The 21573-nt window shown below is 37.6% G+C and overlaps 1 protein-coding gene and 1 long non-coding RNA gene across 3 annotated transcripts in view; one reads left to right on the plus strand and one right to left on the minus strand.

The window, feature by feature from the left end:
• The window catches only part of LOC148353679 (uncharacterized), a 33281-nt gene extending 22846 nt beyond the window's left edge, over nucleotides 1–10435 (plus strand). Inside the window, exon 4 of the long non-coding RNA XR_015852537.1 lies at nucleotides 10123–10435. This is a non-coding gene — a long non-coding RNA (uncharacterized LOC148353679). The remainder of the gene's footprint in view (nucleotides 1–10122) is intronic.
• The window catches only part of LOC148353681 (cGMP-dependent protein kinase 1), a 231864-nt gene continuing 216358 nt past the window's right edge, over nucleotides 6068–21573 (minus strand). For both annotated transcript variants that reach the window (XM_088351757.1, XM_088351756.1), the window contains exons 10-18: nucleotides 16077–16173; nucleotides 15842–15981; nucleotides 14060–14149; nucleotides 13826–13967; nucleotides 12211–12374; nucleotides 12009–12131; nucleotides 11870–11932; nucleotides 10375–10441; nucleotides 6068–10302 (exon numbers count right to left, since the gene is read on the minus strand). In XM_088351757.1, coding sequence (XP_088207883.1) covers nucleotides 10204–10302; nucleotides 10375–10441; nucleotides 11870–11932; nucleotides 12009–12131; nucleotides 12211–12374; nucleotides 13826–13967; nucleotides 14060–14149; nucleotides 15842–15981; nucleotides 16077–16173 — 985 coding nt within the window. In that variant the 3' untranslated portion in view covers nucleotides 6068–10203. The remainder of the gene's footprint in view (nucleotides 10303–10374; nucleotides 10442–11869; nucleotides 11933–12008; nucleotides 12132–12210; nucleotides 12375–13825; nucleotides 13968–14059; nucleotides 14150–15841; nucleotides 15982–16076; nucleotides 16174–21573) is intronic.

Here is a 21573-nt window from a genome sequence, read left to right on the forward strand (position 1 = left end):
TTCCTCTGGGCACTCCGGTTTCCTCCCACATTCCAAAAACATGCATGTTAGGTTAATTGGCTGGTTCAAATTGTCCCTAGGTGTGACTGAGCGAGTGAATTGTCAGTCCCTGTGCGCCCTGCGACTGGCTGGCAACCAGTTCAGGGTGTCCGCTGCCCATTGCCCGGAGATAGCTGAGATGGGCTCCAGCACCCCCGCAACCCTACTGAGGATAAGCGGTGCAGATAATGGATGGATGGATGTATTATACTACGAATCACATATTACTAAATTCATGCAAGCAAGTAAAAATTTGATCACAGGCCATAACTGGCCAACTGGTCGGACTTTGAACATGCCTGGTGTAAACGATTAAAGACATCTTGTCAGGCATTCATTATTTTATATCACTATTAACACAAATCGAACAGTCAAAGCCCATGCAACAGATCCAATGATCTGACTATATCTTAAAGGGACAGTGTGTAATACTTAGTGCCTCCCAGTGGGAGAAAAACTTTCATTTAATGATACAAAAAGCATTGATGTTAATACCAGGCAATTCTATATGAGATATGTAACTTTTTATAATAGATTTTCTTTTTACATGAGTGTAATCCCTACTTAAATCGCTGCTAAGTTTGTCTGCCCTTTTGTTGCATGCTGTGGTACTAGTTTTCATTCGCATTAGACAACAGTGCCACCTGGTAGTCAAATAGAAAATATAATAAGTGTCTTATTCAATTATTACAATTGTTTGATAAACAGCATCAGTTTAAAGTAATTCAAATCCAAACATTAAATTCCTACCGTCAATGTCAATTTTTTTTTTTTTAAATAATGGATCCATCAGATTAATTATATTCATAACCTTTTTTTTCTAAAAAAATATTTGTTATGGTTTGGTTTAAAAATAATACAATTTTCACATATTTTGTTATGTAATTTCAGAGTGCAATGGTTAGCACTTTCGCCTAAGATGTAAAAGGTCCCCAGTTCAAGACCGGGTGGAACAATATGTTGACCTGGAGAGGAACGATTGCCACCAGGCTATGCTGGCCGTTGATACATCACAGGAAATTTTTCCTCAACTAGGAAACACTACTTCCAAAAATGAACCTGATAATAACAAATTCAGAACAAAGTGATATAACCAATAGTTATTCTAGAAAGCATATTAGGTTAGGGTTAGGGATAAGTTTAGGGTGAGGGTAGGGTTGAGGCTAGGGTTAGTATTAGTGTTGGGTTATGGTTGGGGTTAGGGTAAGGATTAATTTTCTATTTAAAAAAAGGTTGGGATTAGGGTTAAGGTAAGGGTTAGAGTTAAGGTTAGGGTTCGGGTAAGGGTAAGGACATTTTTTTTTTACAAAAAACAAAAATATAAAAAATAAAAGAAAATAAAATAAAAAAAATTAAAAATTAAAAATTAAAAAGGTTAGGGTTAGGGTAAGGGTTAAAGTTAAGGTTTAGGGTTAGGGTTAAGGTTAGGGTCAGGCTTAGGGGTAGGGTTAGGGCTAGGGTTAGGGTGAGGGTTAGGTTAGGAAGCAATCTTACTTTCTCAAGGTCCCCCCAAAAAATGTTGGAGGTCCTTGGGAAACCAAGTTTCTGCACTGGCCATCCAGGAAACTGGAGCGTTTCTTACCTGCGTTCGTTTAGTCCATCTGGGAAAAGAGTGTTAAGTCTTTCTATCCAGTGTCTTTCTGCCTTACGTCTTTCCCTTTGTGTCCAATTGCTGTTTGTTTGCAGGCCCCATATTTCTAAAGCCTGTAGTCCATGTTGAATGAAGTGGGCGACAAGATGTGTATTATTTTGTCTAATGTTCCTAATGTTGTAAATGTGTTGTGCTAATCTACATCTGATAGAATTTCCTGTCTCTCCTATATATTTAATGTCACAGTGTTTACACTTTATGACATATATACAGTTTTCCGTAGCAGGTGTGATTGTTTGTTTAATTAGGTAGTTTGTGTTGGTGACGGTGTTCCTAACTGTGGTGGCTTGTTTGTAGAATGTGGAGCCCTGCGTTTGTGTTATGTTGATTTCCGGTAATTTAATTTTTACTAAGTAGTCTTTTAGGTTTTTGTTTCTTTTAAAGGGTTAGGGTTAGTGTTAGGGTTAGGGTTAGGGTTAGGGTTTGGGTTTGGGTTAAGGTCAGGGTTAGGGTTAGGTTTTTTGTTAAGATTGCGCTTATTAGTAACCAAAAGTACCTCTCAGTTTGTAAAAGGTTGGAGTTGTACATCAGGTCCAAGTGTCGGTATGATTGCTTGAAATTGCAATATGCAAAAACAGTTTTTGCATATTGCAATTACAACTTCGGTCAATTTCTAAGCACTACCTTGTTAATATGTTTTCCTTTTTATCTTTACATTCTTTTTATCTTGTTTTGTCTTTTAAGTCTTTTTTGTGTATTTATTCTGACTATTGATGTCTAACCACATTGTAAACAATAATCACTCCGTATTAATGACAAAAGACAATTTTAATTCTATTCTTTTTTTATCAACAGGGTACAACCCTAACCTTAACCCTAAGTTTTAGAACTATTTAGATGTGCACATGTAGGTAGATTGTATAAATGCCCTTTCTGTGCAATACTGCATATTTTAAAAACAGTTGAATCGAAAACAGCCCGGCACTTTTTTTCAAAACTCTTCAAAGGTCTCTATTTTATGATGTCACAATCAATGGCGAAACACAAATGTTTGGGGTCTTTCAAAGGTTTTTTGAAGCTGATTGAAGTCCCTTGCGTCGATTAACTCTTCATTTGATCCCCTTGTTTGCCAAAGGGCGGGCTCCCAATAAGGGGGGCCTGCAATTATCCCCCGCCCTTTCGGCCCCCTCCCGCGATGACACCAAGGAGCGGACATGAATGTTTTGGATATGCAAGAAGACCATTAAGAAGTGTAAATAGTTGACCGAATTAATAGACTTCCGCGGCACCTCTTTCAGTCATGAGTGACACTTGCAGGATGAAAGAAAAATGGACGAGCTTTGCAGTGATCAACGTCTGAGTTATGGCTCGTCAAATCCAGGATCGAACTGGTAATGGTTCGATTGCGAACGAGACGGCGCATTGAGTCGGCTCGCGTCAGGAGACGACTCCCATTGAAATATCAATGGAAATTGGACTTTTCAATCTTCTGTATGTAAATACATAACCCGGGCCGGCATTCACAAATGAGATGGTTATTAAATTTGAGTATCTATCACCATAAACCTGTAGTAGTCTACACATACAACTCATTTCTGCACTTTTACATTTGGTTAAAGGGACAGTGTGCATTATTTAGTGCCAGGTATTAGGCAGGAAAGGGGTACTTCAGAAGATATTTTAATCTGTGCATCCTATTAGAAAACCTCTCTCTCTTTCTCACTCTTTCATCTCTCTCCCTCTCGTTTTTTCCTCTTTTTCTCTTTCTACAGCTTTTTTTCTTTCTCTTGGACACGCTCTCTTATCCCCCCATCTCTCTCTTTCTCTCTCTCTCTCTTTCTCCTTTTCTCTCTCTTTTCCTCTCAAGTCTTTCGGCCTCTGTTTCTCTGTCTCAATTTCTGTCACTGTGTTACGCTCTCTCTCTTTCTCTCGCTCTGTCTTTGTCACTCTTCCTTTGCATCAATATACTTTTCTTTCCTTCTCCTTCTTTTATAATTTGTTCATCTTTATCCTTTTTTCTTCTCTCCTTCTCCCCCACTTTCTATTTCTCTTTCTCTCTTGTTATCATTTTGTCTGTCTGACTGTTGTCTGTCTGCCCGTCTGGCTGGCTAGCTGGCTGTATGTCTCTCTCTCCATCTCTCTCTCTCTTTCTCCCTCTCCCTGATTCTCTTTTTCTCTTAAAGTCTATCTTCATATCTGCTTCTCACTATCATTGTCTCTCTTTCTCTCCCTCTATTTCTTCCTTTCTTGCATTCCCTCTCTCTCTCTCTCTCTCTCTCTCTCTCTCTCTCTCTCTCTCTCTCTCTCTCTCTCTCTCTCTCTCTCTCTCTCTCTCTCTCTCTCTGGTGTTTCTTTCTATCATTTTCTATCTTTCTCTCTCTTCCTTTTTTAAAAATCGTCAGTTCTGGCTAAGGGAAACAAACATTTTTTGTTTTTTTGTGAAAAAAAAGAGAGAAATCCGTGAATCGATCTTTTAGCATCCTCTTCGTGAGTCGATACGTGTAAATTGACGCCATGTTGGCGAGGCAGCAAAAGAACAAAAGCATAAACCAGTGTAAAACAAGTTATTATTACCCCCGTTGCACCAGCTCCAAAAAACACTTCGCAAAGATCCAAAAAAGCTCTTGTATGTAGTTTAGTTGCAGAACATAGCTTTTGAAGTTAGTCTTTTATCTTCAGTTGAACCAAGTGGCTCCCTTTGAAGTGTCTTCTTTACCCTTTGATCTCAATGACGTGTCAACCTGCTGTCGCCTCCACAAAACTATACACAGTAAAGGTAAAGAATACAATATATTTACTCTATGAATTTAGAGCTTGTATTTATCGAAAATGAATGACAGTGGGTTAATTCAAGGTTGGAAATACAAATGTCTTGTTTATTAAAAGATTGGTTGAAGGTTGAATGGAGCCACCGGTGGAGATGAGGCCTGTCGCTAAGCTGCAGCGCCCTCATGTGGCTAATATTGTGGTCTCGATATCAGTGTTTTCCAACTTTTCTTTGAGAATAAGGCTTTTTTTCTTATAAAATCTCTAGGCACACTGTCTACTCGAAGTGTTAAAAAAGATTCCCAGTGCCATTTATACATCTATTTTATAATTTATGTTGTTTAAGCTTGCATATTCATCTAGTCTCTTTTGACAATATAAGGATTTTCCTTTCATTTAAGATCACAGTGCCTCTGGAGGCAATGCAGTTTATTAGTTTTGGTTATTTTATTAATTTTGGATTGATCTACATTCTCCACTCTTTTTTTAAAGTTTACTTCATATTCTTAATTTGTTTTTGTTGAATGATAAGAAAATGGGTATTTATGTCTTATTTATCAAGTCATCTTGAATTTCTTTTCTGCTAAATGTTATTGCACCGTTTTTACAAAGCACTTACAACTTAGACCACTCTACACACCACTTATCCTAAATATTGTTGCCTATTTATGCAGACATTCTTTTTTATCTTATTTTCTCGTTTATGTCTTTATTACCTGTTTATCCCGGAGTGCCGTGTCCAATTTTGTTAAAAACAATGTCCAATATGTTGCTATCAATGACAAAAAAGAGAATTCTTCTTCCAAAAGTTATTTGCTGCTGGGACAAAAACGTATTTTTCACAACGTGCTAACATTTCCCTTTTATTTTCACCAAAATAAGAAGAAAGTTATTTAAATTGGTAAAATAATGTACAATATTTTTGTCAATAACTGGTATACTAATCCCCTCGAGAGTGAGCCAACCTAGGGGTAGTGACTGGATAGTGCCCAGTTGTTCCTTGGTGCAAGTGTGAAGACAGAGTAATTATTTTTGCAGCTTATGAAACTGGTTGGTTGGGTAGGTAATTTTGACTTTATGTTATTTTCTTATATTTTTTTGCAGTGGAATCTTAGTTAGCTTCAAAAGGTAGAGGTGATTCCGTACCAAGAAGGCGAAGGCTTACTGGTGTATTGCTTTCACTCATTTTCTATCTGATTTTACAGGATGCTTTTACTTTTTGCCCACATGGTTGAGTGTGTGTACTACCTCATTGTAAGACAATTAGTATATACAAGGGAAATAGTAATCTGTGGACACCTAGTGAGTTGAATGTATTTTACATTTACCTGGTTGTTCAATGGAAGAAAGCAAATATACTGAAGAATGGCAGACTTTTTTGCAAAAATAGTTGGGCAATTTGCTGTGGCATTAGTGTGCCCCACCACAATGGTTGAAAGACACTTTAAAAATGTTTATGTTTTTATCAGTTATAACTCATAATTGCATGTATAAAGAAACAAGGCAATTACCTACCCAACCAACCAATTTCATAAGCTGCAAAAATAATTACTATGTCTTCACACTTGCACCAAGGAGCAAATGAAACCAACATGAACATTTTGGGTTTCCAAAACCAGAAGCAAAGGATTGTCAGGCAGACATATGATTGATCAATAAAAACGCCAACACTTTTATTCTTTAAAACTCTGTTATTCCCCAAAACATCATACAAGTGGCACTTTGCAAAATTATTTTTTCAGCAAGGAACAGAAGAAAACAGCACTAGGCAAAGAATCTGGCAACAAAAGGGTGCAATCACCTTTCAAATTTTCAGATAAACCTATTTAAAACAACACATTCAAATACATTCTTTTATGTATATAAATTAAAATGACCACTCATAAATAAAAACACACTTATCATCTACTTTGGGATCAAATGGCAAGGCTATGGAATACCATGTGATAATTTTAAACATAGGAATGATCTTTTTATGAAAAACTAAACCCTACCCTTGTGATTTTAGTAATAAATACTTTCTATTTCAATCAATCAATGACTTTCTTCAGTGTGATGTAAAGTATAACAGTGTGAGTCATGACCAAAATGTAACTAAAGTTCACAACCGCAAATCATTCCTGCTTTGTGCGAATTATTTTATACTGATGTGGAAAAGCTTTGTCATTGCAGTTGTAGGTGACAGACTTTTGACAAATGATTTTTGGGATGAGGCGTACTTTTCAGTTGTGTGTGTTCATGCAGCATCCAAAAGGCCTTGTAACAATGATGTGTATGCCGTTGATTTAAGGCACTTACATTTAATGCTCTTGATTGTTAAGACGTGACAGGTGAAACGTGATGCTCTCAAAATAGCTTAAGATCGTGCAGATGGGATACAGATACAGAAACAAAGAATCACAGAATGTACGATGGCATTATTATTAAAGAAAACCAAGCAAAGGAAATAATCACAATCACTGTACAAAAAAAAATCCAAGCAAACATTACTGTCATGTCAGTTTTTTTTTTTGATGTAGTCATGATGAATTAGGGTAGCAGTGGAGATACTTGACAACATGTTCATAATTGGAGCCGTACAATTCGTGGGGGACTTCGAAAAGTTAACTTGTCTAATGTTGAAGCCGGAAAGCAGTTGTGCATCATGGTTGACATCAATGAAACAGGGCACTTGGAATGTTTCCTTCCCTTGACGGCACACAAGTTTGTGCTTTATATGTGTTCACAATGTACCTTAAAGGGGACTTATTATGGAAATTGGACTTTTCCATCTTCTTTAAGCAAATACAGAAACCAAGCCACCATTCACAAATGAGCTGGTTATTAAATTTGAGTATCTACCACCATAAACATGTAGCAGTCTAAACATAAAACTTATTTCTGCACTTTCACGTTTGGTTAAAGGGACAGTGTGTATCATTTAAAGCCAAGTATCAGGGAGGAAAGGGGTACCTCAGAAAATCTGCACATCCTATGCAAAAACTCTATCACTTTGTGCATTTCAAGAAGGCATTTTAGAATATGGCAACCAGCCTGGTGGGCCACAATGCATCAGTTCAACATGGGCCAGAAACTAGCTTAACAGCTGTACACCATTTCCAGCAGTGATGTACTGATCACTGGTTTTAGTTTCAAACCACAGTAAGTGTGAGACAAAGCTGCATTCTCTATCCACCTTTATTTAACATTTCCCTGCAGAGGATCATGACCCAAGCCCTGGACCTAGATGAAGGTACAGTCAGCATTAGGGGACACAATGTCACTAACTTTCGCTTTGTTGATTCCATTGCCATACTGGCAGGAGAAGAACAGGAACTTAGAAATCTGGTCAATTGCCTGAATAAAGGATCAACCCAGTAAGGGATGGGAATCATCACAGAAAAACAAAACAAAAGTTGTGACAATAACCCCCAAGTTAACACCACAAACATCACCATCAACCACAGAGGCCTTGAACCTCTCAACAAATTTAAATAGCCGTCATAACAGAATAGGGGTCCGAACCAGAGATGATGGCTAGGATAGCTCAAACTACAGCCGCAATTTCCAGACTTAAACCCATCTGTAGGAACAGGAACATTGCAATGAAATCAAAGGTCAGACGTCCTTCTTCCTTCACACTTGAAAGACATAGACTTTCACAGCAAAGCTGGAAAAGAAAATCCAGGCCAGCGAGATGTGATGCTACAGGAAAGTTCCTGGCATCAGCTACTTAGCCAATGTGACCAACAGAGGGCACATTGGTACCTACAAAAAGCTGTTGTCAACTGTGCATGGATAAAGACTGCATTGGGGTGGTCACATCACAAGATCATCAGGACTGGCTAAGTTTATTATCCAGGGCTCAGTCCAGTACGGTAGGAGGAGAGATACACAGAAAAGGAACTTGACCAACAACATCAAGGAATGGACTTTTGTCAACCTTGCCACAACCCAATTTCAGACCAGAAAATGTCGGCACTGGAGAGAGCTGTCCAGGGTTGCATTCTCAATTGTGGTTTGATTAAAAGGGAGCTCTAAATGGTGGGTGTAAAAAACACCATTTGTTAAACAAACAACAACAATATTGATTTAAACAATAAGAAAAATCTAGAAAAAAGAAAGATAAAAAAAACATATCGTATAAACGTTCATTTTCAAAAATACTAGTAGATTCAGAAATATCCATTTAATTTACATCACATGAGTTTCACCAAGAGGGAGCTGAAATATATATCCGTTGCTTGCAACCGATACCCAAACCTCAGTGGAGGCTGGGAAAAAAATGATGACCTAACAAATGGTGCAGCTGTTTCACTTTGAGTTTTTGTAGTAGTATTCTTCCTTGTGCTTTTAAGCACAAGTTTACAGCTGCACAAAACAATACAGTGACATCTAGTGATCAGGTAATACACACAGTCCCTTTAAACAATGCACTCTAAGAGTTGGGTCAAACGTGGATGGATTCGTTTAATTGTTCCCAGCCACAGGGGTCTTGTTTGAGAATAACTCAGGGTTGTCCATTTTTATCAAAAAAAAAAAAAAAAGAACCCTCTAAAAATATGTTTTCTTTTAAACAACTCCCCCAAAAGTTCTGGTGTTTTGTTTCAATATAAAGAAGAGTTAGGTCATATTGTACAAGATAACACCTCTCAAAATTGCTAAATTTGTGTAAAAGAACCCCAAAAGTTACAGGTATATCTATTAGAAAAATGAAATAGGGTTGTTTTGTAAATTGCAGGCATTGTTTGCTTTAAAAATAACCACCTCGTATTAGAACCATCTGTTTAAACCCCTTAAAAATAGCCTCACGTTGCAAAAAACATTTAGAAAACTCGTTTTTGTCTTAATAAGACAGAGTTGAGTGAACAACAGCCAAGACAGTTTAAGACAGATTCAAATTGATCGAAGCAGTGGATGTGTCCTTATTGACCCAATTCGGGTCACTTTGACCTAAGAGGTCTAAAGAGCAAGGTTCTTGACTGGCATTTGGTGTTTGACCAGTTTTACTGTTATTTTTCCTCAATCTATTTCCATTCGGGCCAAGAGGTGCATTTTATTCGACAGATTGATGCTGTTTAGTTTTGCGGACTTTGACAGAATTACATGAAATTGTTATTATGTCTACATCAATTTATGAGAACGGCTGTTCTGTGCTAACAGCACAAAATAGATTAGCATCAGTACCAGCGTAAGCGTCTGAAAACTGGAACACAATCCTAAACAGCAATTACCCAAAGTATATTTGAAAAGAATGTGCCAGCTGTATTATCGAGTGTACTGATTCTATTCATTTTGATAAGATTCCTGGGAGCTTATTTTTTTTAAATTGAGCAACAAGACTTGCATAATATGTCTCCTTTAAAATGGTCAAGACTGTAATGCGGCATTTGGTGACATTCACGGCGGTCGAGAGCACTTGTTGTACGACGGGAGAAGCGATGATCAGAACATAATGTGTCACATTTCTGCACACTTATTTATCATATAAAGAAACACGAACAAATAAAAAAACATAAACACCGGCCTGCTTTACTGCCCGGCGTGTTTTCGCGCAGGCATATGGAAATCCCTGCACTTCCTCCTCCGCCTAAAGAGCATAAGACAACACCGAATGTGTGCTACAGCTGTCCCGCTATAAATGCTTGATCCAAAGGGGGCCACAGTGAAATAAAGGCATATCGGTGACCCAGTCGGGCGTGCCATCCGTCCATCAAATCCACTTCTTTTCTATCCTTTTACCACAGAAGCAACAGCCTCTGCGTGGCCGCTTAGCAACAAAAGATGAGATTCTTTTGGTTCCGCGGGAAGAGCTTGGACGGGCAATCTCAGAAATCGACATCCCAGCCGGAGTTGTCGTCTGACGGTGGGTCTTCGTTGTCCTCGGGGAAGCTGTCGAAGTTGCTCGTGTCAACTGCTGACGAGACCTGGAGGAGCAGAAGAGACCATGTCGGTGAAAGAGCAAACAAATGTGGAGCACATTCGTTTAATCGTCTTACATTGGGGATGATCGGAGGGGTCAGTGTCCCCTTCTTCAAGCCCTCCCAATTAAAGCCCTCGAACCACCTACAAACGAGAAAGTGCAATGGCATTGGTTGTCTAAATATGCACACTGCAAAAAACAAAACAGATATAATAACAAACCCTTGTTATGTTGACAAATTTCTCAAACTTTGAGTAATTTAAAAATGCAATTTTATTACCACCTAGATAATACAAAATGTCCTGTTAATCAAACCGTGTGTGATAATTAGTGCCTCCTAGTGGTACAAAAACACATGGATTTGAATAATAGGCAAAATACATAAGGCATCGTACCAATGATACATTTTATAAATATTGACAGGTTAACACATTTTTAAAATTTCTGTTACATAGCGGAATCAATACCTAGTAGTCGCAGTCATGTTTGTATGGCGTCTTGCTGTCTCACTGTACTTATTTAGTCCTGGTTTTTGTTCGCATTAGACCATACAGTGTCATCTAGTGGCCAGATGTTACACAATGTACCTATTAATATTTTTTTATTATTTTGGTATTGTTTTTTTCAACTTGTTTTCTCTAATAAAATAAAATACACAAATATTTTTTTACTGCATCAAAAAAGGAAGTAACATATGAAAGTGCAAGGAAATATAAATATATATAGAAATAATGAATATAGAAAACAATTAAATACATATCTTATATTGCAGACACATTTTCTTGTGATATATATTTATTCTATATATACTTATTTCAGAGCTGTCAAACATTTGATGATTTTTTTTTATGGATAAAGATTTATTTTCATAGATTTTCATTTCTATGGCAAAAGTGCTTAATGAAATTGTCCAGCAGATGGCAATAATTGAATATAAATAACCATAGAACCATCAGCCTCGTTACTAATAAATTGAGGATCACTTGATTATTATTATTTTTTTATTTCCATAGTTTTGATACTACTGCGTATCTTATTGTAATATGCTATTAACTGGCGTAGTGTACTGTGGAATGTTTGGTAGCACTGTTATTTTACTAGAAGTATTTTTTTTACTAATTTTTCCGGATTTAAAGAATAAGTATTTTAAAAAATAAAATGGGAAGGAAAATTGACAATTAATAATAATATTAATAATACAAAAAATGCTCATTTTAATTTTTTATTTTTCATATTTTGCAATATTTACTTGTATAATATTTTTAGGTGTAAACATTTTGTAGTGCATAGCAAAACAGTTCAAAGACAGAAAACCATATTACAATAAATTATACTGACCTGAGAAACAGGAAAAAAAACAAAATTTTAACACGATTCCAAATCTTTTGCACATGAAACCCACATTTTATTTAAAGAAAGTAAATTTACTTTTTGTTTTATTTGGTTCCTGCTAATTCAAAGCAGTATTGCCAAAGTGGCAAAGTGTAAAAATAAAAACTCAAACAATTAAACAATAACGCAAATATAAAAAAACACACACTGCCTGCACATAATTCTTTTTGAAGGCTTACTTGTGCTTTTGGATGTCTTTGACACCGTTTTTCAAGTTTCCCAGTCGTTCCGAAGGATTATCCCTGCAAGGACAACGCCTCAGTCAACGCTATGAAAAAAAAAATTTCAAAGCCGAAAGAAAAATGTCAGAACACTCACCTGCATAGCTTTTTGATTAAGTTGGCAGCATTTTTGGTAATTTTCTTTGGGAATTCGATCATGTCGATGCCTCTCAGGATGATGTTGTAGGTCTTCATTGGATCAGGGCCAGAGAACGGAGGGCTGAAAAACGGGCATGGAGCGTATTCTATAAAATTTGGATTTAATTCAGATACTTTAGCTTAGCGAGAGTTGCTGGTACCTGCCGGTCAGGAGCTCAAACATGAGGATTCCCAACGACCAATAATCAGCGGAGATTTCGTGGCCCTTGTTCAGGATAATCTCCGGTGCCACGTATTCTGGTGTCCCGCAGAAAGTCCACGTTTTCTTCCCAAAGCCGATTTTCTTGGCAAAACCAAAGTCCACCTGCGAAAAGGTAAGGTTGGGTTCAGAGAAGACAGTCTATCGTAGTGTTTCTCAACTAATGAGCCGCGACACACTCATATGCTGTAGACTTAGTCTGGTCTGTCACAGGACTTAGTCCAAGTTTATCTAATTGGTGATAACAAATCGATAAGGATTTGCAAAATATGTGCCGTTTTTGAATATCTGTATCTTAACTTGCAGTTATCAGCAGACTAAACGTAATATTAACGTGTATCCAGTAGAGTTCAGCGTAATGCTAACAAAAAGAATTACCAACGTTAATTTAACACTCCAGTGCATTAAGTACGGCAGAGTGTCTGTGGGCGAGGCTTGCGGCATCATGCCTGACATATTCCTTATGTCCCTCATCTTGTTCTTTGGCACCTTTACCCGCTCTATGGTGCTTGAAAAGTTCCAGAGCAGTCACTAATTCTCCAGCAAAAAGTCTGGGGGCAAGCTGGGTCCGCTGTCGTCGAGTTGGTGCGTGCTTTATTTAAAAAAAACAACGGTGACCAAATGATGAAGGTGTTGTATCTGAGTCAAATCAGGACGCTTCGTTATGCTGGTTACTATGGAAACCAGTGCTATCTGTTTCATGTGATGGAACAAACCCTTACCCAAAAAACGGCCTGAAGAGGGATAGGTGCTGCCAGTCTGTAAAACCCAGGTGGTTAAAGGGTCTGTGAACCGTGAAATAAGAACCATATTTTCACAGAGGTAATGTTAAAAGTATATTTTTTAAGTGTTAGTATATAACAGTTTATTTTATGATACTCAGTAATCGTGTTAATATGAGACTCAATAAGTAAACTTTTAACACTACTTCTTGGTACTTTTACAGGGAATTACATTAACACCGGTTATATTGTTCTGTCTTTTTATATCTGTATGTAAGTATGTAAATGACTTTGGTGACTAATTTATTTTGAAATTGACCTCTGACACTACCACACAAAATTCTTGTTTTTCATATTTAAAGTATTTTTATTATTGTTCAAGCAGATAGAAAAGTTAAAGATCGAGTTTAAAATATTGATTATCCATTTTTTAGTTCAATGTCTGACGACAATTTGGGCAGCTAGTTTGCCTCCCAACATTTCACCCACAGAGCAATCTACCTATCGAGGGACACTTAATAACTTGACACTGTATCAGCAGCAGATGGCGCCATTGTATTGGATTGCGACAAAATTTAAGTATTAAGTGACAGTATTTTCCCCTTAGCTGCAGTGCAGTCCTAGGGCAGACACTTGGGTAAGATAATATATATACTGTCAATTTAGGCTTCACTCCAGCCTGCCTTAAAACGTTAAAAAAAACTAAATTGGAGCCATGATTATGTTTTTTAAATTTACGTTTTCTAGGTGCATTGGTACTCGAATTTTGTCTTAAAATAAAGTGTGCCTTGGCTCACAAAAATATCCTAAACAACGGTCTACAGGTGAATCTACCAGTTTGGCATAACCCCTGTGATCCAGGATAAGGTTTTCAGGCTTGAGGTCTCTGTAGATGATGCCTTTGGAATGTAGGTAGGCAAAAGCCTCAACCACGCAGCCCGTGTAGAACCTGGTGGTCGAGTCTTCAAAAGAACCCCTTGGGAGGTCCACAATATAAACAAATAAGTGAGATTCAGCAGCATTTCAAATATATTATTCCTGTTGAAATCATTAAGACCCCAAACATACCGGTCTCGAAGTATGGTCCACAGTTCGCCGCCTAGGCAGGCTTCCATCAGCATGTAGAGGTACTTGCTGTCCTTGAATGTTCTATAGAGTCTGCAAATACACAGAAGAAGAAGGGCATCAGAAGGGCTGCTAAATACGGTGACGACTTGCTGGAACGTGGCACGATCATCTAATTGCATTGTCAGTCAGGCAAATGTTTGATCCTCTCAGCAGATGTGTTTTGTACCCGGATAAATACAAAACAATGTATTTCAATCTAATGTATGTAACTGTATAATCAACAAATGAGTGAAATTGACATGGATTTAACATTAAATTGGCAAATTATTGTGCATAATTGCTGCAAGGACTTATGTCTCACAAGTTGGCCCAAGAAAATACCTTCTTTGCAAACATGAGTTGCACATAAGTATGTACCCGTAAGCAAAAATAGGTAAACATATGCACGAGCCCTAAGAGTTATTGGATGTACTTTATAAACTATCGACTTCTATGTAGAGTTAATCAGATGGACAATTGTGGGATCGGAATGTGTTGCAGAGTTGGTGCGTGGCAGTAAGTGTGGTTGTTTTGTGTGCTAAATGTTGCTGAACTAGGAAGACACAGCTAAAAGTTAGTGTCTCCAAGCCAGTGTTTTTCAACCATTGTGCCAGGGCACACATGTGCAGTGTGCCGCAGGAAATTGACCAATTTTATCTTTGCAGAAAACATGCTTTTGTTCAGTAAATTTGCTTTCTTCCGTTGATCAGCCGAGTAACTTTAACATTTGTTCGCATCAATAGGTAACAGAAGATAACCATATTTTTTTCTTCACAACACTTGTCCTCATGAGTATTGTGGGGCTACCCCCCTATCTTACCCCTGTTGCTGTATTGTGTAGTATGACCAAAAACAAGTGCTATAAAGCTAAGGAAGGACAAAAAAACAGAGATTCAAAGCACTATTTTTCTGCTCATTTTTTTGTTTTAGTCATTTTAATGGCCACAAGAAAAATCTTACTTGAAGTCATTAAAATTGTCTACTATGGCTACAATTTTCCTAATCGTGATTAAAATAAAAATATTGCAAAGATGAAAAAAATCACCTACCATTTTCCAATTAAGATCAATTAGCTTAATTCATTTAGCAGTTCCCTAAAATGGCTTACAACAAGGACAATTAACAATATTGGGGTTTTTTGTAATCTAATCAAGTTCTTTCATACTAGTAATGAAACACACTGTTTCTCTAAATGGCTTTGGCCCAACACCAGCGTTTTGCTCTCACTTACATGTACAATGATCAACATTTGTTTTGACACGGCAAAGGTCAAACTAATTTGAAACATTTTTTCTTGCTTCTGCCATTTGCTGTCTTGTGTCACCATTGTATCCCCAGTCAGCATGTTCATAATGCGCGTGCAAGTACGTCCATTTCTTAGATATGCTTGAATACACTTCCTATTTCAGCTTTTTGGGGATTTGGGTTGGCCTTTGGGTTGTACTTAAAGAAGGGATGTGCTTACGTTTACCATGTTTTTGCTACACCAACAAAAAAAAAAAACTGCGATGATGAACATGATATCACTTTCCAGCACTCTCCCTGGTCCCCATTCCTCCTACCTAAAATGTTCATCCCTGAAAAGCTTTGCTTAAAGTAAGATAAAAACAGTTAGGTTTGTTGGAAATAAAAAGCATAAGGGCTCTCTGAACTCAGTCTGGGACATATCAAATGCTCTCCAACTTTGAGAAAATATTTTAAACCATGTTTGGTACTGAATGAATTAAGGTGAGTTGCTTATACCGAACAATAAAATCCGAGTGCGCCTCCTGCATGATGAGTTTCTCTGAGCGGATGTGCTCCTGCTGCCTCGTGTTGACGATGTGGCGCTTCTTGAGGATCTTCATGGCGAATGTTTTGTTCTCGTCGCTTTTCAGCTGAACCTTTGGAGGGATGACGAAAGAAAGGAAACTGGCGAGCATTAGCATGCGCAGCCGGTGGGCTCGGCACCATTTGTATTTCCGCGAGGGAATCTTACCAGCTCCACACGACCAAAGCCGCCAACCCCGAGAGTGTCGATGATGTTGAAATCGGCCAGATTGAGATTGAAGAAAAAAGCGTTCTCTGCCTCGTACCTGACATTCGTGTGAAGGGAGAGGTAAGGAGGAGGGAAGGGAAGCGGAGACAAGACAAGAAACGGGATTAGACATGAGACAAATGATGAAAGACAAGATAATCCAGCCTCAACTTCGCCTTTGAGTTCATTTGTTTGCAAATCCTAAAGGATTACTTCAGTGTAATCTAGCAGGGATGTCTTCAAAGATGCCGATTGTATGAATACACAACATGGAAAGAGATTTAAGTGTCCATTAAGGATGGGAATGGCAGACATGTGTTGCCACGTGTTTGGGCCCGGTCGACCACCGCTGAAATTGCATACACGTGTCCGTCCCTGATCCATTCACGTCACCCGTGTTTTCAGTTTGCTGTTTGACCCGGATCAGGTTTCGGCACATCGGGATCCAGATCAAGGGGTCTTAGCGTTCCTCAAACTTTTTGTGAGTCACATAGAATATGAACGGCTTTTTGCTACCAGTCGGTCAGCTGTTTAGACTGCTCGCTATCGAAATAGTCTCATCTCATCTCATCAGCTACACCGCTTATCCTCAGTAGGGTCGCGGAGGTGCTGGAGCCCATCCCAGCAATTATCGGGCAGTGGGCAGGGGACACCCTGAACTGGTTGCCAGCCAATCGCAGGGCACACGGGGACAGACAACTCACTCGCTCATTGACACCTAGGGACAATTTGGACTGGCCAATTCACCTGAAACGCATGTTTTTGGAATGTGGGAGGAAACCCACGCAAGCACGGTTGAGAACATAAAAACTCCGTACAGTAAGGCCGGGAGCTGGATTTGAACCCACGCAGGAGGTTCCCAAGACATGAACTGTGCCGCACATGCGCTAACCACTGCGCTGCCGTGTTGCCCTATCGAAATAGTGTTGGTCCATAATAACCCAATTAGGGTCAAGAAAGGCTGCATTATTTGGGTTTATTCAATGCAAATTTTCGAGGTATATGAACAACCAAAACATGGGTAAAACATATAAGTTGAGGGGTATGGTACATGTACTGTATGCTTGCTTATTATTCAAATCAATATCCTTTTTTTAATTAAGTTAGGTTTTTTTTCAACTACAAGTCACTTAATAATACCTAATGTCCCTTCAAAACAACCATAAACATGTAACTGGAGTTGTACTGACTATCAACACTCAAACAATTTGAGTCTTGTGTTTAAAATGAAAACTTTAGAAAATGGATGAATTACAAATGTTGTTTTAAACACACTCACCCAACAGAACAACCAAAAATGGAGTCATTTTTTTTTAAATAACACCAACTTAAAAACAGATAGTAAACAGACAAAACATAATTTTAAAGCAGGGGGCCTCAAACTTGCATCCCTGGGGCCAATTGCTGCCCATGGGACGATAGTTTGAGGCTCTCACCTTATTATAAAAGTTAAAGAGTCATCCTGTTTTATTTGAACACTAAATGTCTCTGTATTGTGTCGTGCAACCGAAAATGAGTGCTAAGAGCACAAAAAGAACACAAATTACGATGACTCAGAGTGGCCACCACCTTATCACTTTGAGAAAGAAGAGAAGAAAGAAAACAAAAAGAAAGGAAGAAAAAGAAAAAATATAAGAATAAGAAGATGACAAAAGAAGAAAATAATGTAAAACATGAGAAATAAAAAGAGTGACAAAAAGCAAGTCATGTTTATTTGTATAGCCCTTAATCACAAAGAGTTTCGAAGGGCTTCACAGACTAAAGATTATTGTAAACTACAGACTATTATCACACCAACCCCTGGTCCAAAACCTACATGAGGGAAAGGAAAAACTCAGAAACTTCAGCATGAGGAAAATTAAGAAACTTGAAACATCAAATGAAACATGAAATATAGGTAATAACAAAATGTCCAGTTGACATCTTCCTGTTCCAAAACTTTGACCGATTCTGCAGGTCTTAATCAGTGCAGGTCAGCTAAAATTTGGGTAATGTGATCAAACTTTCTTTTTCTAAGTAAAAGCCTCGCTGCAGCATTTTGTACCAGTTGCTAACTTTTGATGTATGTCGACAATTTTTATCCATGTAAAAAGAAAATATTAAAAACGTTAACCTATATTTGTCGAATTTTGTCCGCGAATTTGTTTTTTTAGTTGAATCTTTTAAGGTGTGGTGAATCGTTTGAGGTGTTCTTAAAAACGTCAAAGTAGAATATTGTCTTAATTAACTATGTGTTAACAACGCCCACCTGAGTTCAAAGAGCCTTCATGTAAGTTTTCCCACTGCACTTATCTGCGCTTATCTGCTTTTACCTTTAATTCTGGGACATGCAAAACATTAGGTAAGAGAAAAGTGAGAAAAAGGAGATTAAAAAAAACAGATAAAGAAAGAAGAAAAATTAAAAGAAAAAGCGAAAATTGAGAAAAAAGAGCCAGAACTACTCACCACCACTACTTGATTTTGACTCCCGTTGCATACAGTCTTTTGCGATTTTCATTAGCAATGTTTCCCGCTTCATTAATCATCAAGTCAAATATGGCACCTTTATTTTCTGGTTGCCATTTTCCTTTTTAGAACCTTGGTTTCGAGAGCGTTTTCCTTCCATGCCCTGTTGCTGTGGAATATTCTGGCCTTTGAAATTCCATCTGCAACCTCAGTTGAATTGTTAAAATCTAGGCTCAACACACGTTTATATTATATAGCTTATTCATGACCTATATTCACATTGATGATGTCTGTGTATTGTTTGTTTATACCCTTGCAATATCCATTGGAAGGGGGGTTACCTTATGTGCTACCCCTTCTCAAGGTTTCTTAATTTCTTCGTGCTGAGGTTTTCCTGGCCCTCATGTAGGTTTTGGATCAGGGGATGATGGTGTAATAAAAGTCTGTAGTCTGTGCAGTCCTTTGAGACTTCTTGTGATTAAGGGCTATACAAATAATCACAACTTGACTTGACTTAACAAATGAAAGAAAAAGAAAGGAGGAATATCAATAAAGGAAAATAGAAAGAAGAAAAAAAAAAGAAAAGAGAGAAACTAAAAGAAAAAGCAAGAAAAAAAGTACAGAAAAAAAGTTAAAAAAAGTAAAAGGAACAAAGTGCAAAAAAGCAAGAGAAATAAGTGGGCCAAGCTTCACCATCACCACAAATATCAAATATGTTTCCACAAACGTCCAGCAGACGGCGCAAATGCTCTATTACAATGTTGCATAGCAAGCCTTCCAATATGTAGTAATTGACATACATCTTGATGAGCATATCCGGGTTAGACCAGCATGCTTCAATTAAAAACCTCTGTGAGAAGCCCATAATGACTGAGCAGGCTAAAAAATGCATTCTTACACGATCCTACATTCATTCCTACTAGGGAAAAAGCACTTGTTGTTTTTTCTAAAGCTCAGGCACTCAATGGCTAAAGGGAGAATATGAGTATGACCTTCAAAACAAAACTGAACAGCATCCATCTCGCAAATAGGCCAAAAACACACTAAACTGGCTGCACTTTAAGATCAGATTATCAGTACATTTTGTAAACCAGGTCACCCAATATTCCTTGCTGGGTTTACAGTGCATTTAAGGCAACACAAACATTAAAAGAAAAGTATTCCGGGGCCAATTGACTTACGGCTACGCGATGAGCCAATCACAGTGCACATAGCCAACTCAATTACTTACACACAGATAATCTCTACCCTTGCGTCCACTGAAACACATTTTTGTACATTCGTTTTTTTCTTATATCCTAAACTTTAAAGTGGTTAAATGGTGGACATGGGGTACTTGCAAATCTGACATGAGGTATCTTGAGAGGCTGGGGGATAGGGTGTATTTTTTACCCTTTCCCAAATCTTAATCGAAACAAGTTGGATAAACGTGTGTGGTCGACTACAGCACCAACTAAACGTTAATAAGGTTTTTTATATATGTTCTAAAATAAGTCAGCATTGTTTCTTTGCTGGAGAGAAGTATAAAGTTATCTATAACGTGAACATCACTAACGTTTGACTAATACTAGCTAACGTTAGTTCTTTCCTGCATTGTACACCATGTCCCTTTGTATACTGGAGTTATGTGCTAGTTTTGGTACTTTGGTAATCATATGCGATTGCTAGCTGATGTCAAATGGGCTCTAGTCATAGTAACCTTTGACATTTGAAGCTTAGTTTCTATAATTTAGTTGTAAATAATTAAGACATCATATGTTGGCAAGGTTATACAAAATGATTCAACGCAAATACTGAAGCACTAAACTAACGAAGAAGCACCCGTGGTAGCCTACAGATGGTAAAAAGGTTTGCCCTTGGAAAATATGCAGTTTAAACTTAGACGAGCTGAAGCTTTTTATCGATCTTTTCAACAGTTAAATCGATAATATAACCCTCCAATGCATAGGCCCTTTTGTTGACTTTGAGATATGTGATCTTTCAGGGCCCAAAGAGTATCAGTTGCCTCCTGTGGATTTTTTTCCAATTGTGACACTTGCCATAGAAAGTTGAATCTTTCTCTGAGTGCATAAATGGGGCTTAGCCATAGGAAACTTCCGTAATCCTGATGGAACTTCTACTTGTGGTCACTTTATCTTGATCACATTGTTACGGTGACACTTATCAGCAGAAGACTGTACATTTTCAATTCACTTTAATTGGGGAGTTGAAGCTTTTTTTAAGTTCTAAAGAGTCTTTCACTTCTGAGTTAAAGCTTTTACCCGTTGCAGCAATACGGCTGACAATCATGTTCGCTCCCTCTAATTGGGGCTCATGTTATGTAAAGTAAATATGAAATTCCCGACTACAAGTATTTTAAAGAATGTACGTTTGTATGATACTTCATGTATTTTGGATTATTTTTTAAATCCACATTTTTTTAATGAATGACGGTTTCTACCACTAGAAGTTGTTAAATACTGTAAATTCACACTGTCCCTTTAAAGAGGGAATTTAGTTGAGACAGCCAGGGGGAAGGGTCAATTCAGAGGTGATTTATTTAAATATTTCAGTCTTAAATTCTCTGTAATTCTTTTTCTAGCTATATGAGTATTTAAATTGAGCAAAAAAAATGCCGTATACTTTGTCAGATAATTTTTCCTAAGATTATTTTTGTTTTGTTTTACTAAAGAATTGTTGTTTTAATATGATATAAAGTGAGCAAAGGATTCTATTATTTCATTAAAACAAATCTTAACACAGAAAAATAATATGCCACCTACTATTTTAAATAAGTTTACTCATTTTAAACTATTTTCTGATTTAGTTAGAGAAGTTAGTATAAATTACAATAGGAAAGATAGTAATACCTTAAATGACAAATATTTTCTGGCAAAGGGGAAAAAAATATACCGAAATCCCTAATGAAGAGTTAAAACCAAATCTCCAATATGTTACTTGTCCCAGAGGTGGGTAGGAACGGTGTCAGGACCAGAACGGAATCAGGACCGATTACGTTAGATTTACCACAAGT

This window comes from Urocampus carinirostris, chromosome 13 (genome assembly GCF_059441175.1).
Source record: "Urocampus carinirostris isolate Australia breed hairy pipefish chromosome 13, RoL_Ucar_1.0, whole genome shotgun sequence".
In the NCBI taxonomy this organism is placed as follows: domain Eukaryota; kingdom Metazoa; phylum Chordata; class Actinopteri; order Syngnathiformes; family Syngnathidae; genus Urocampus; species Urocampus carinirostris.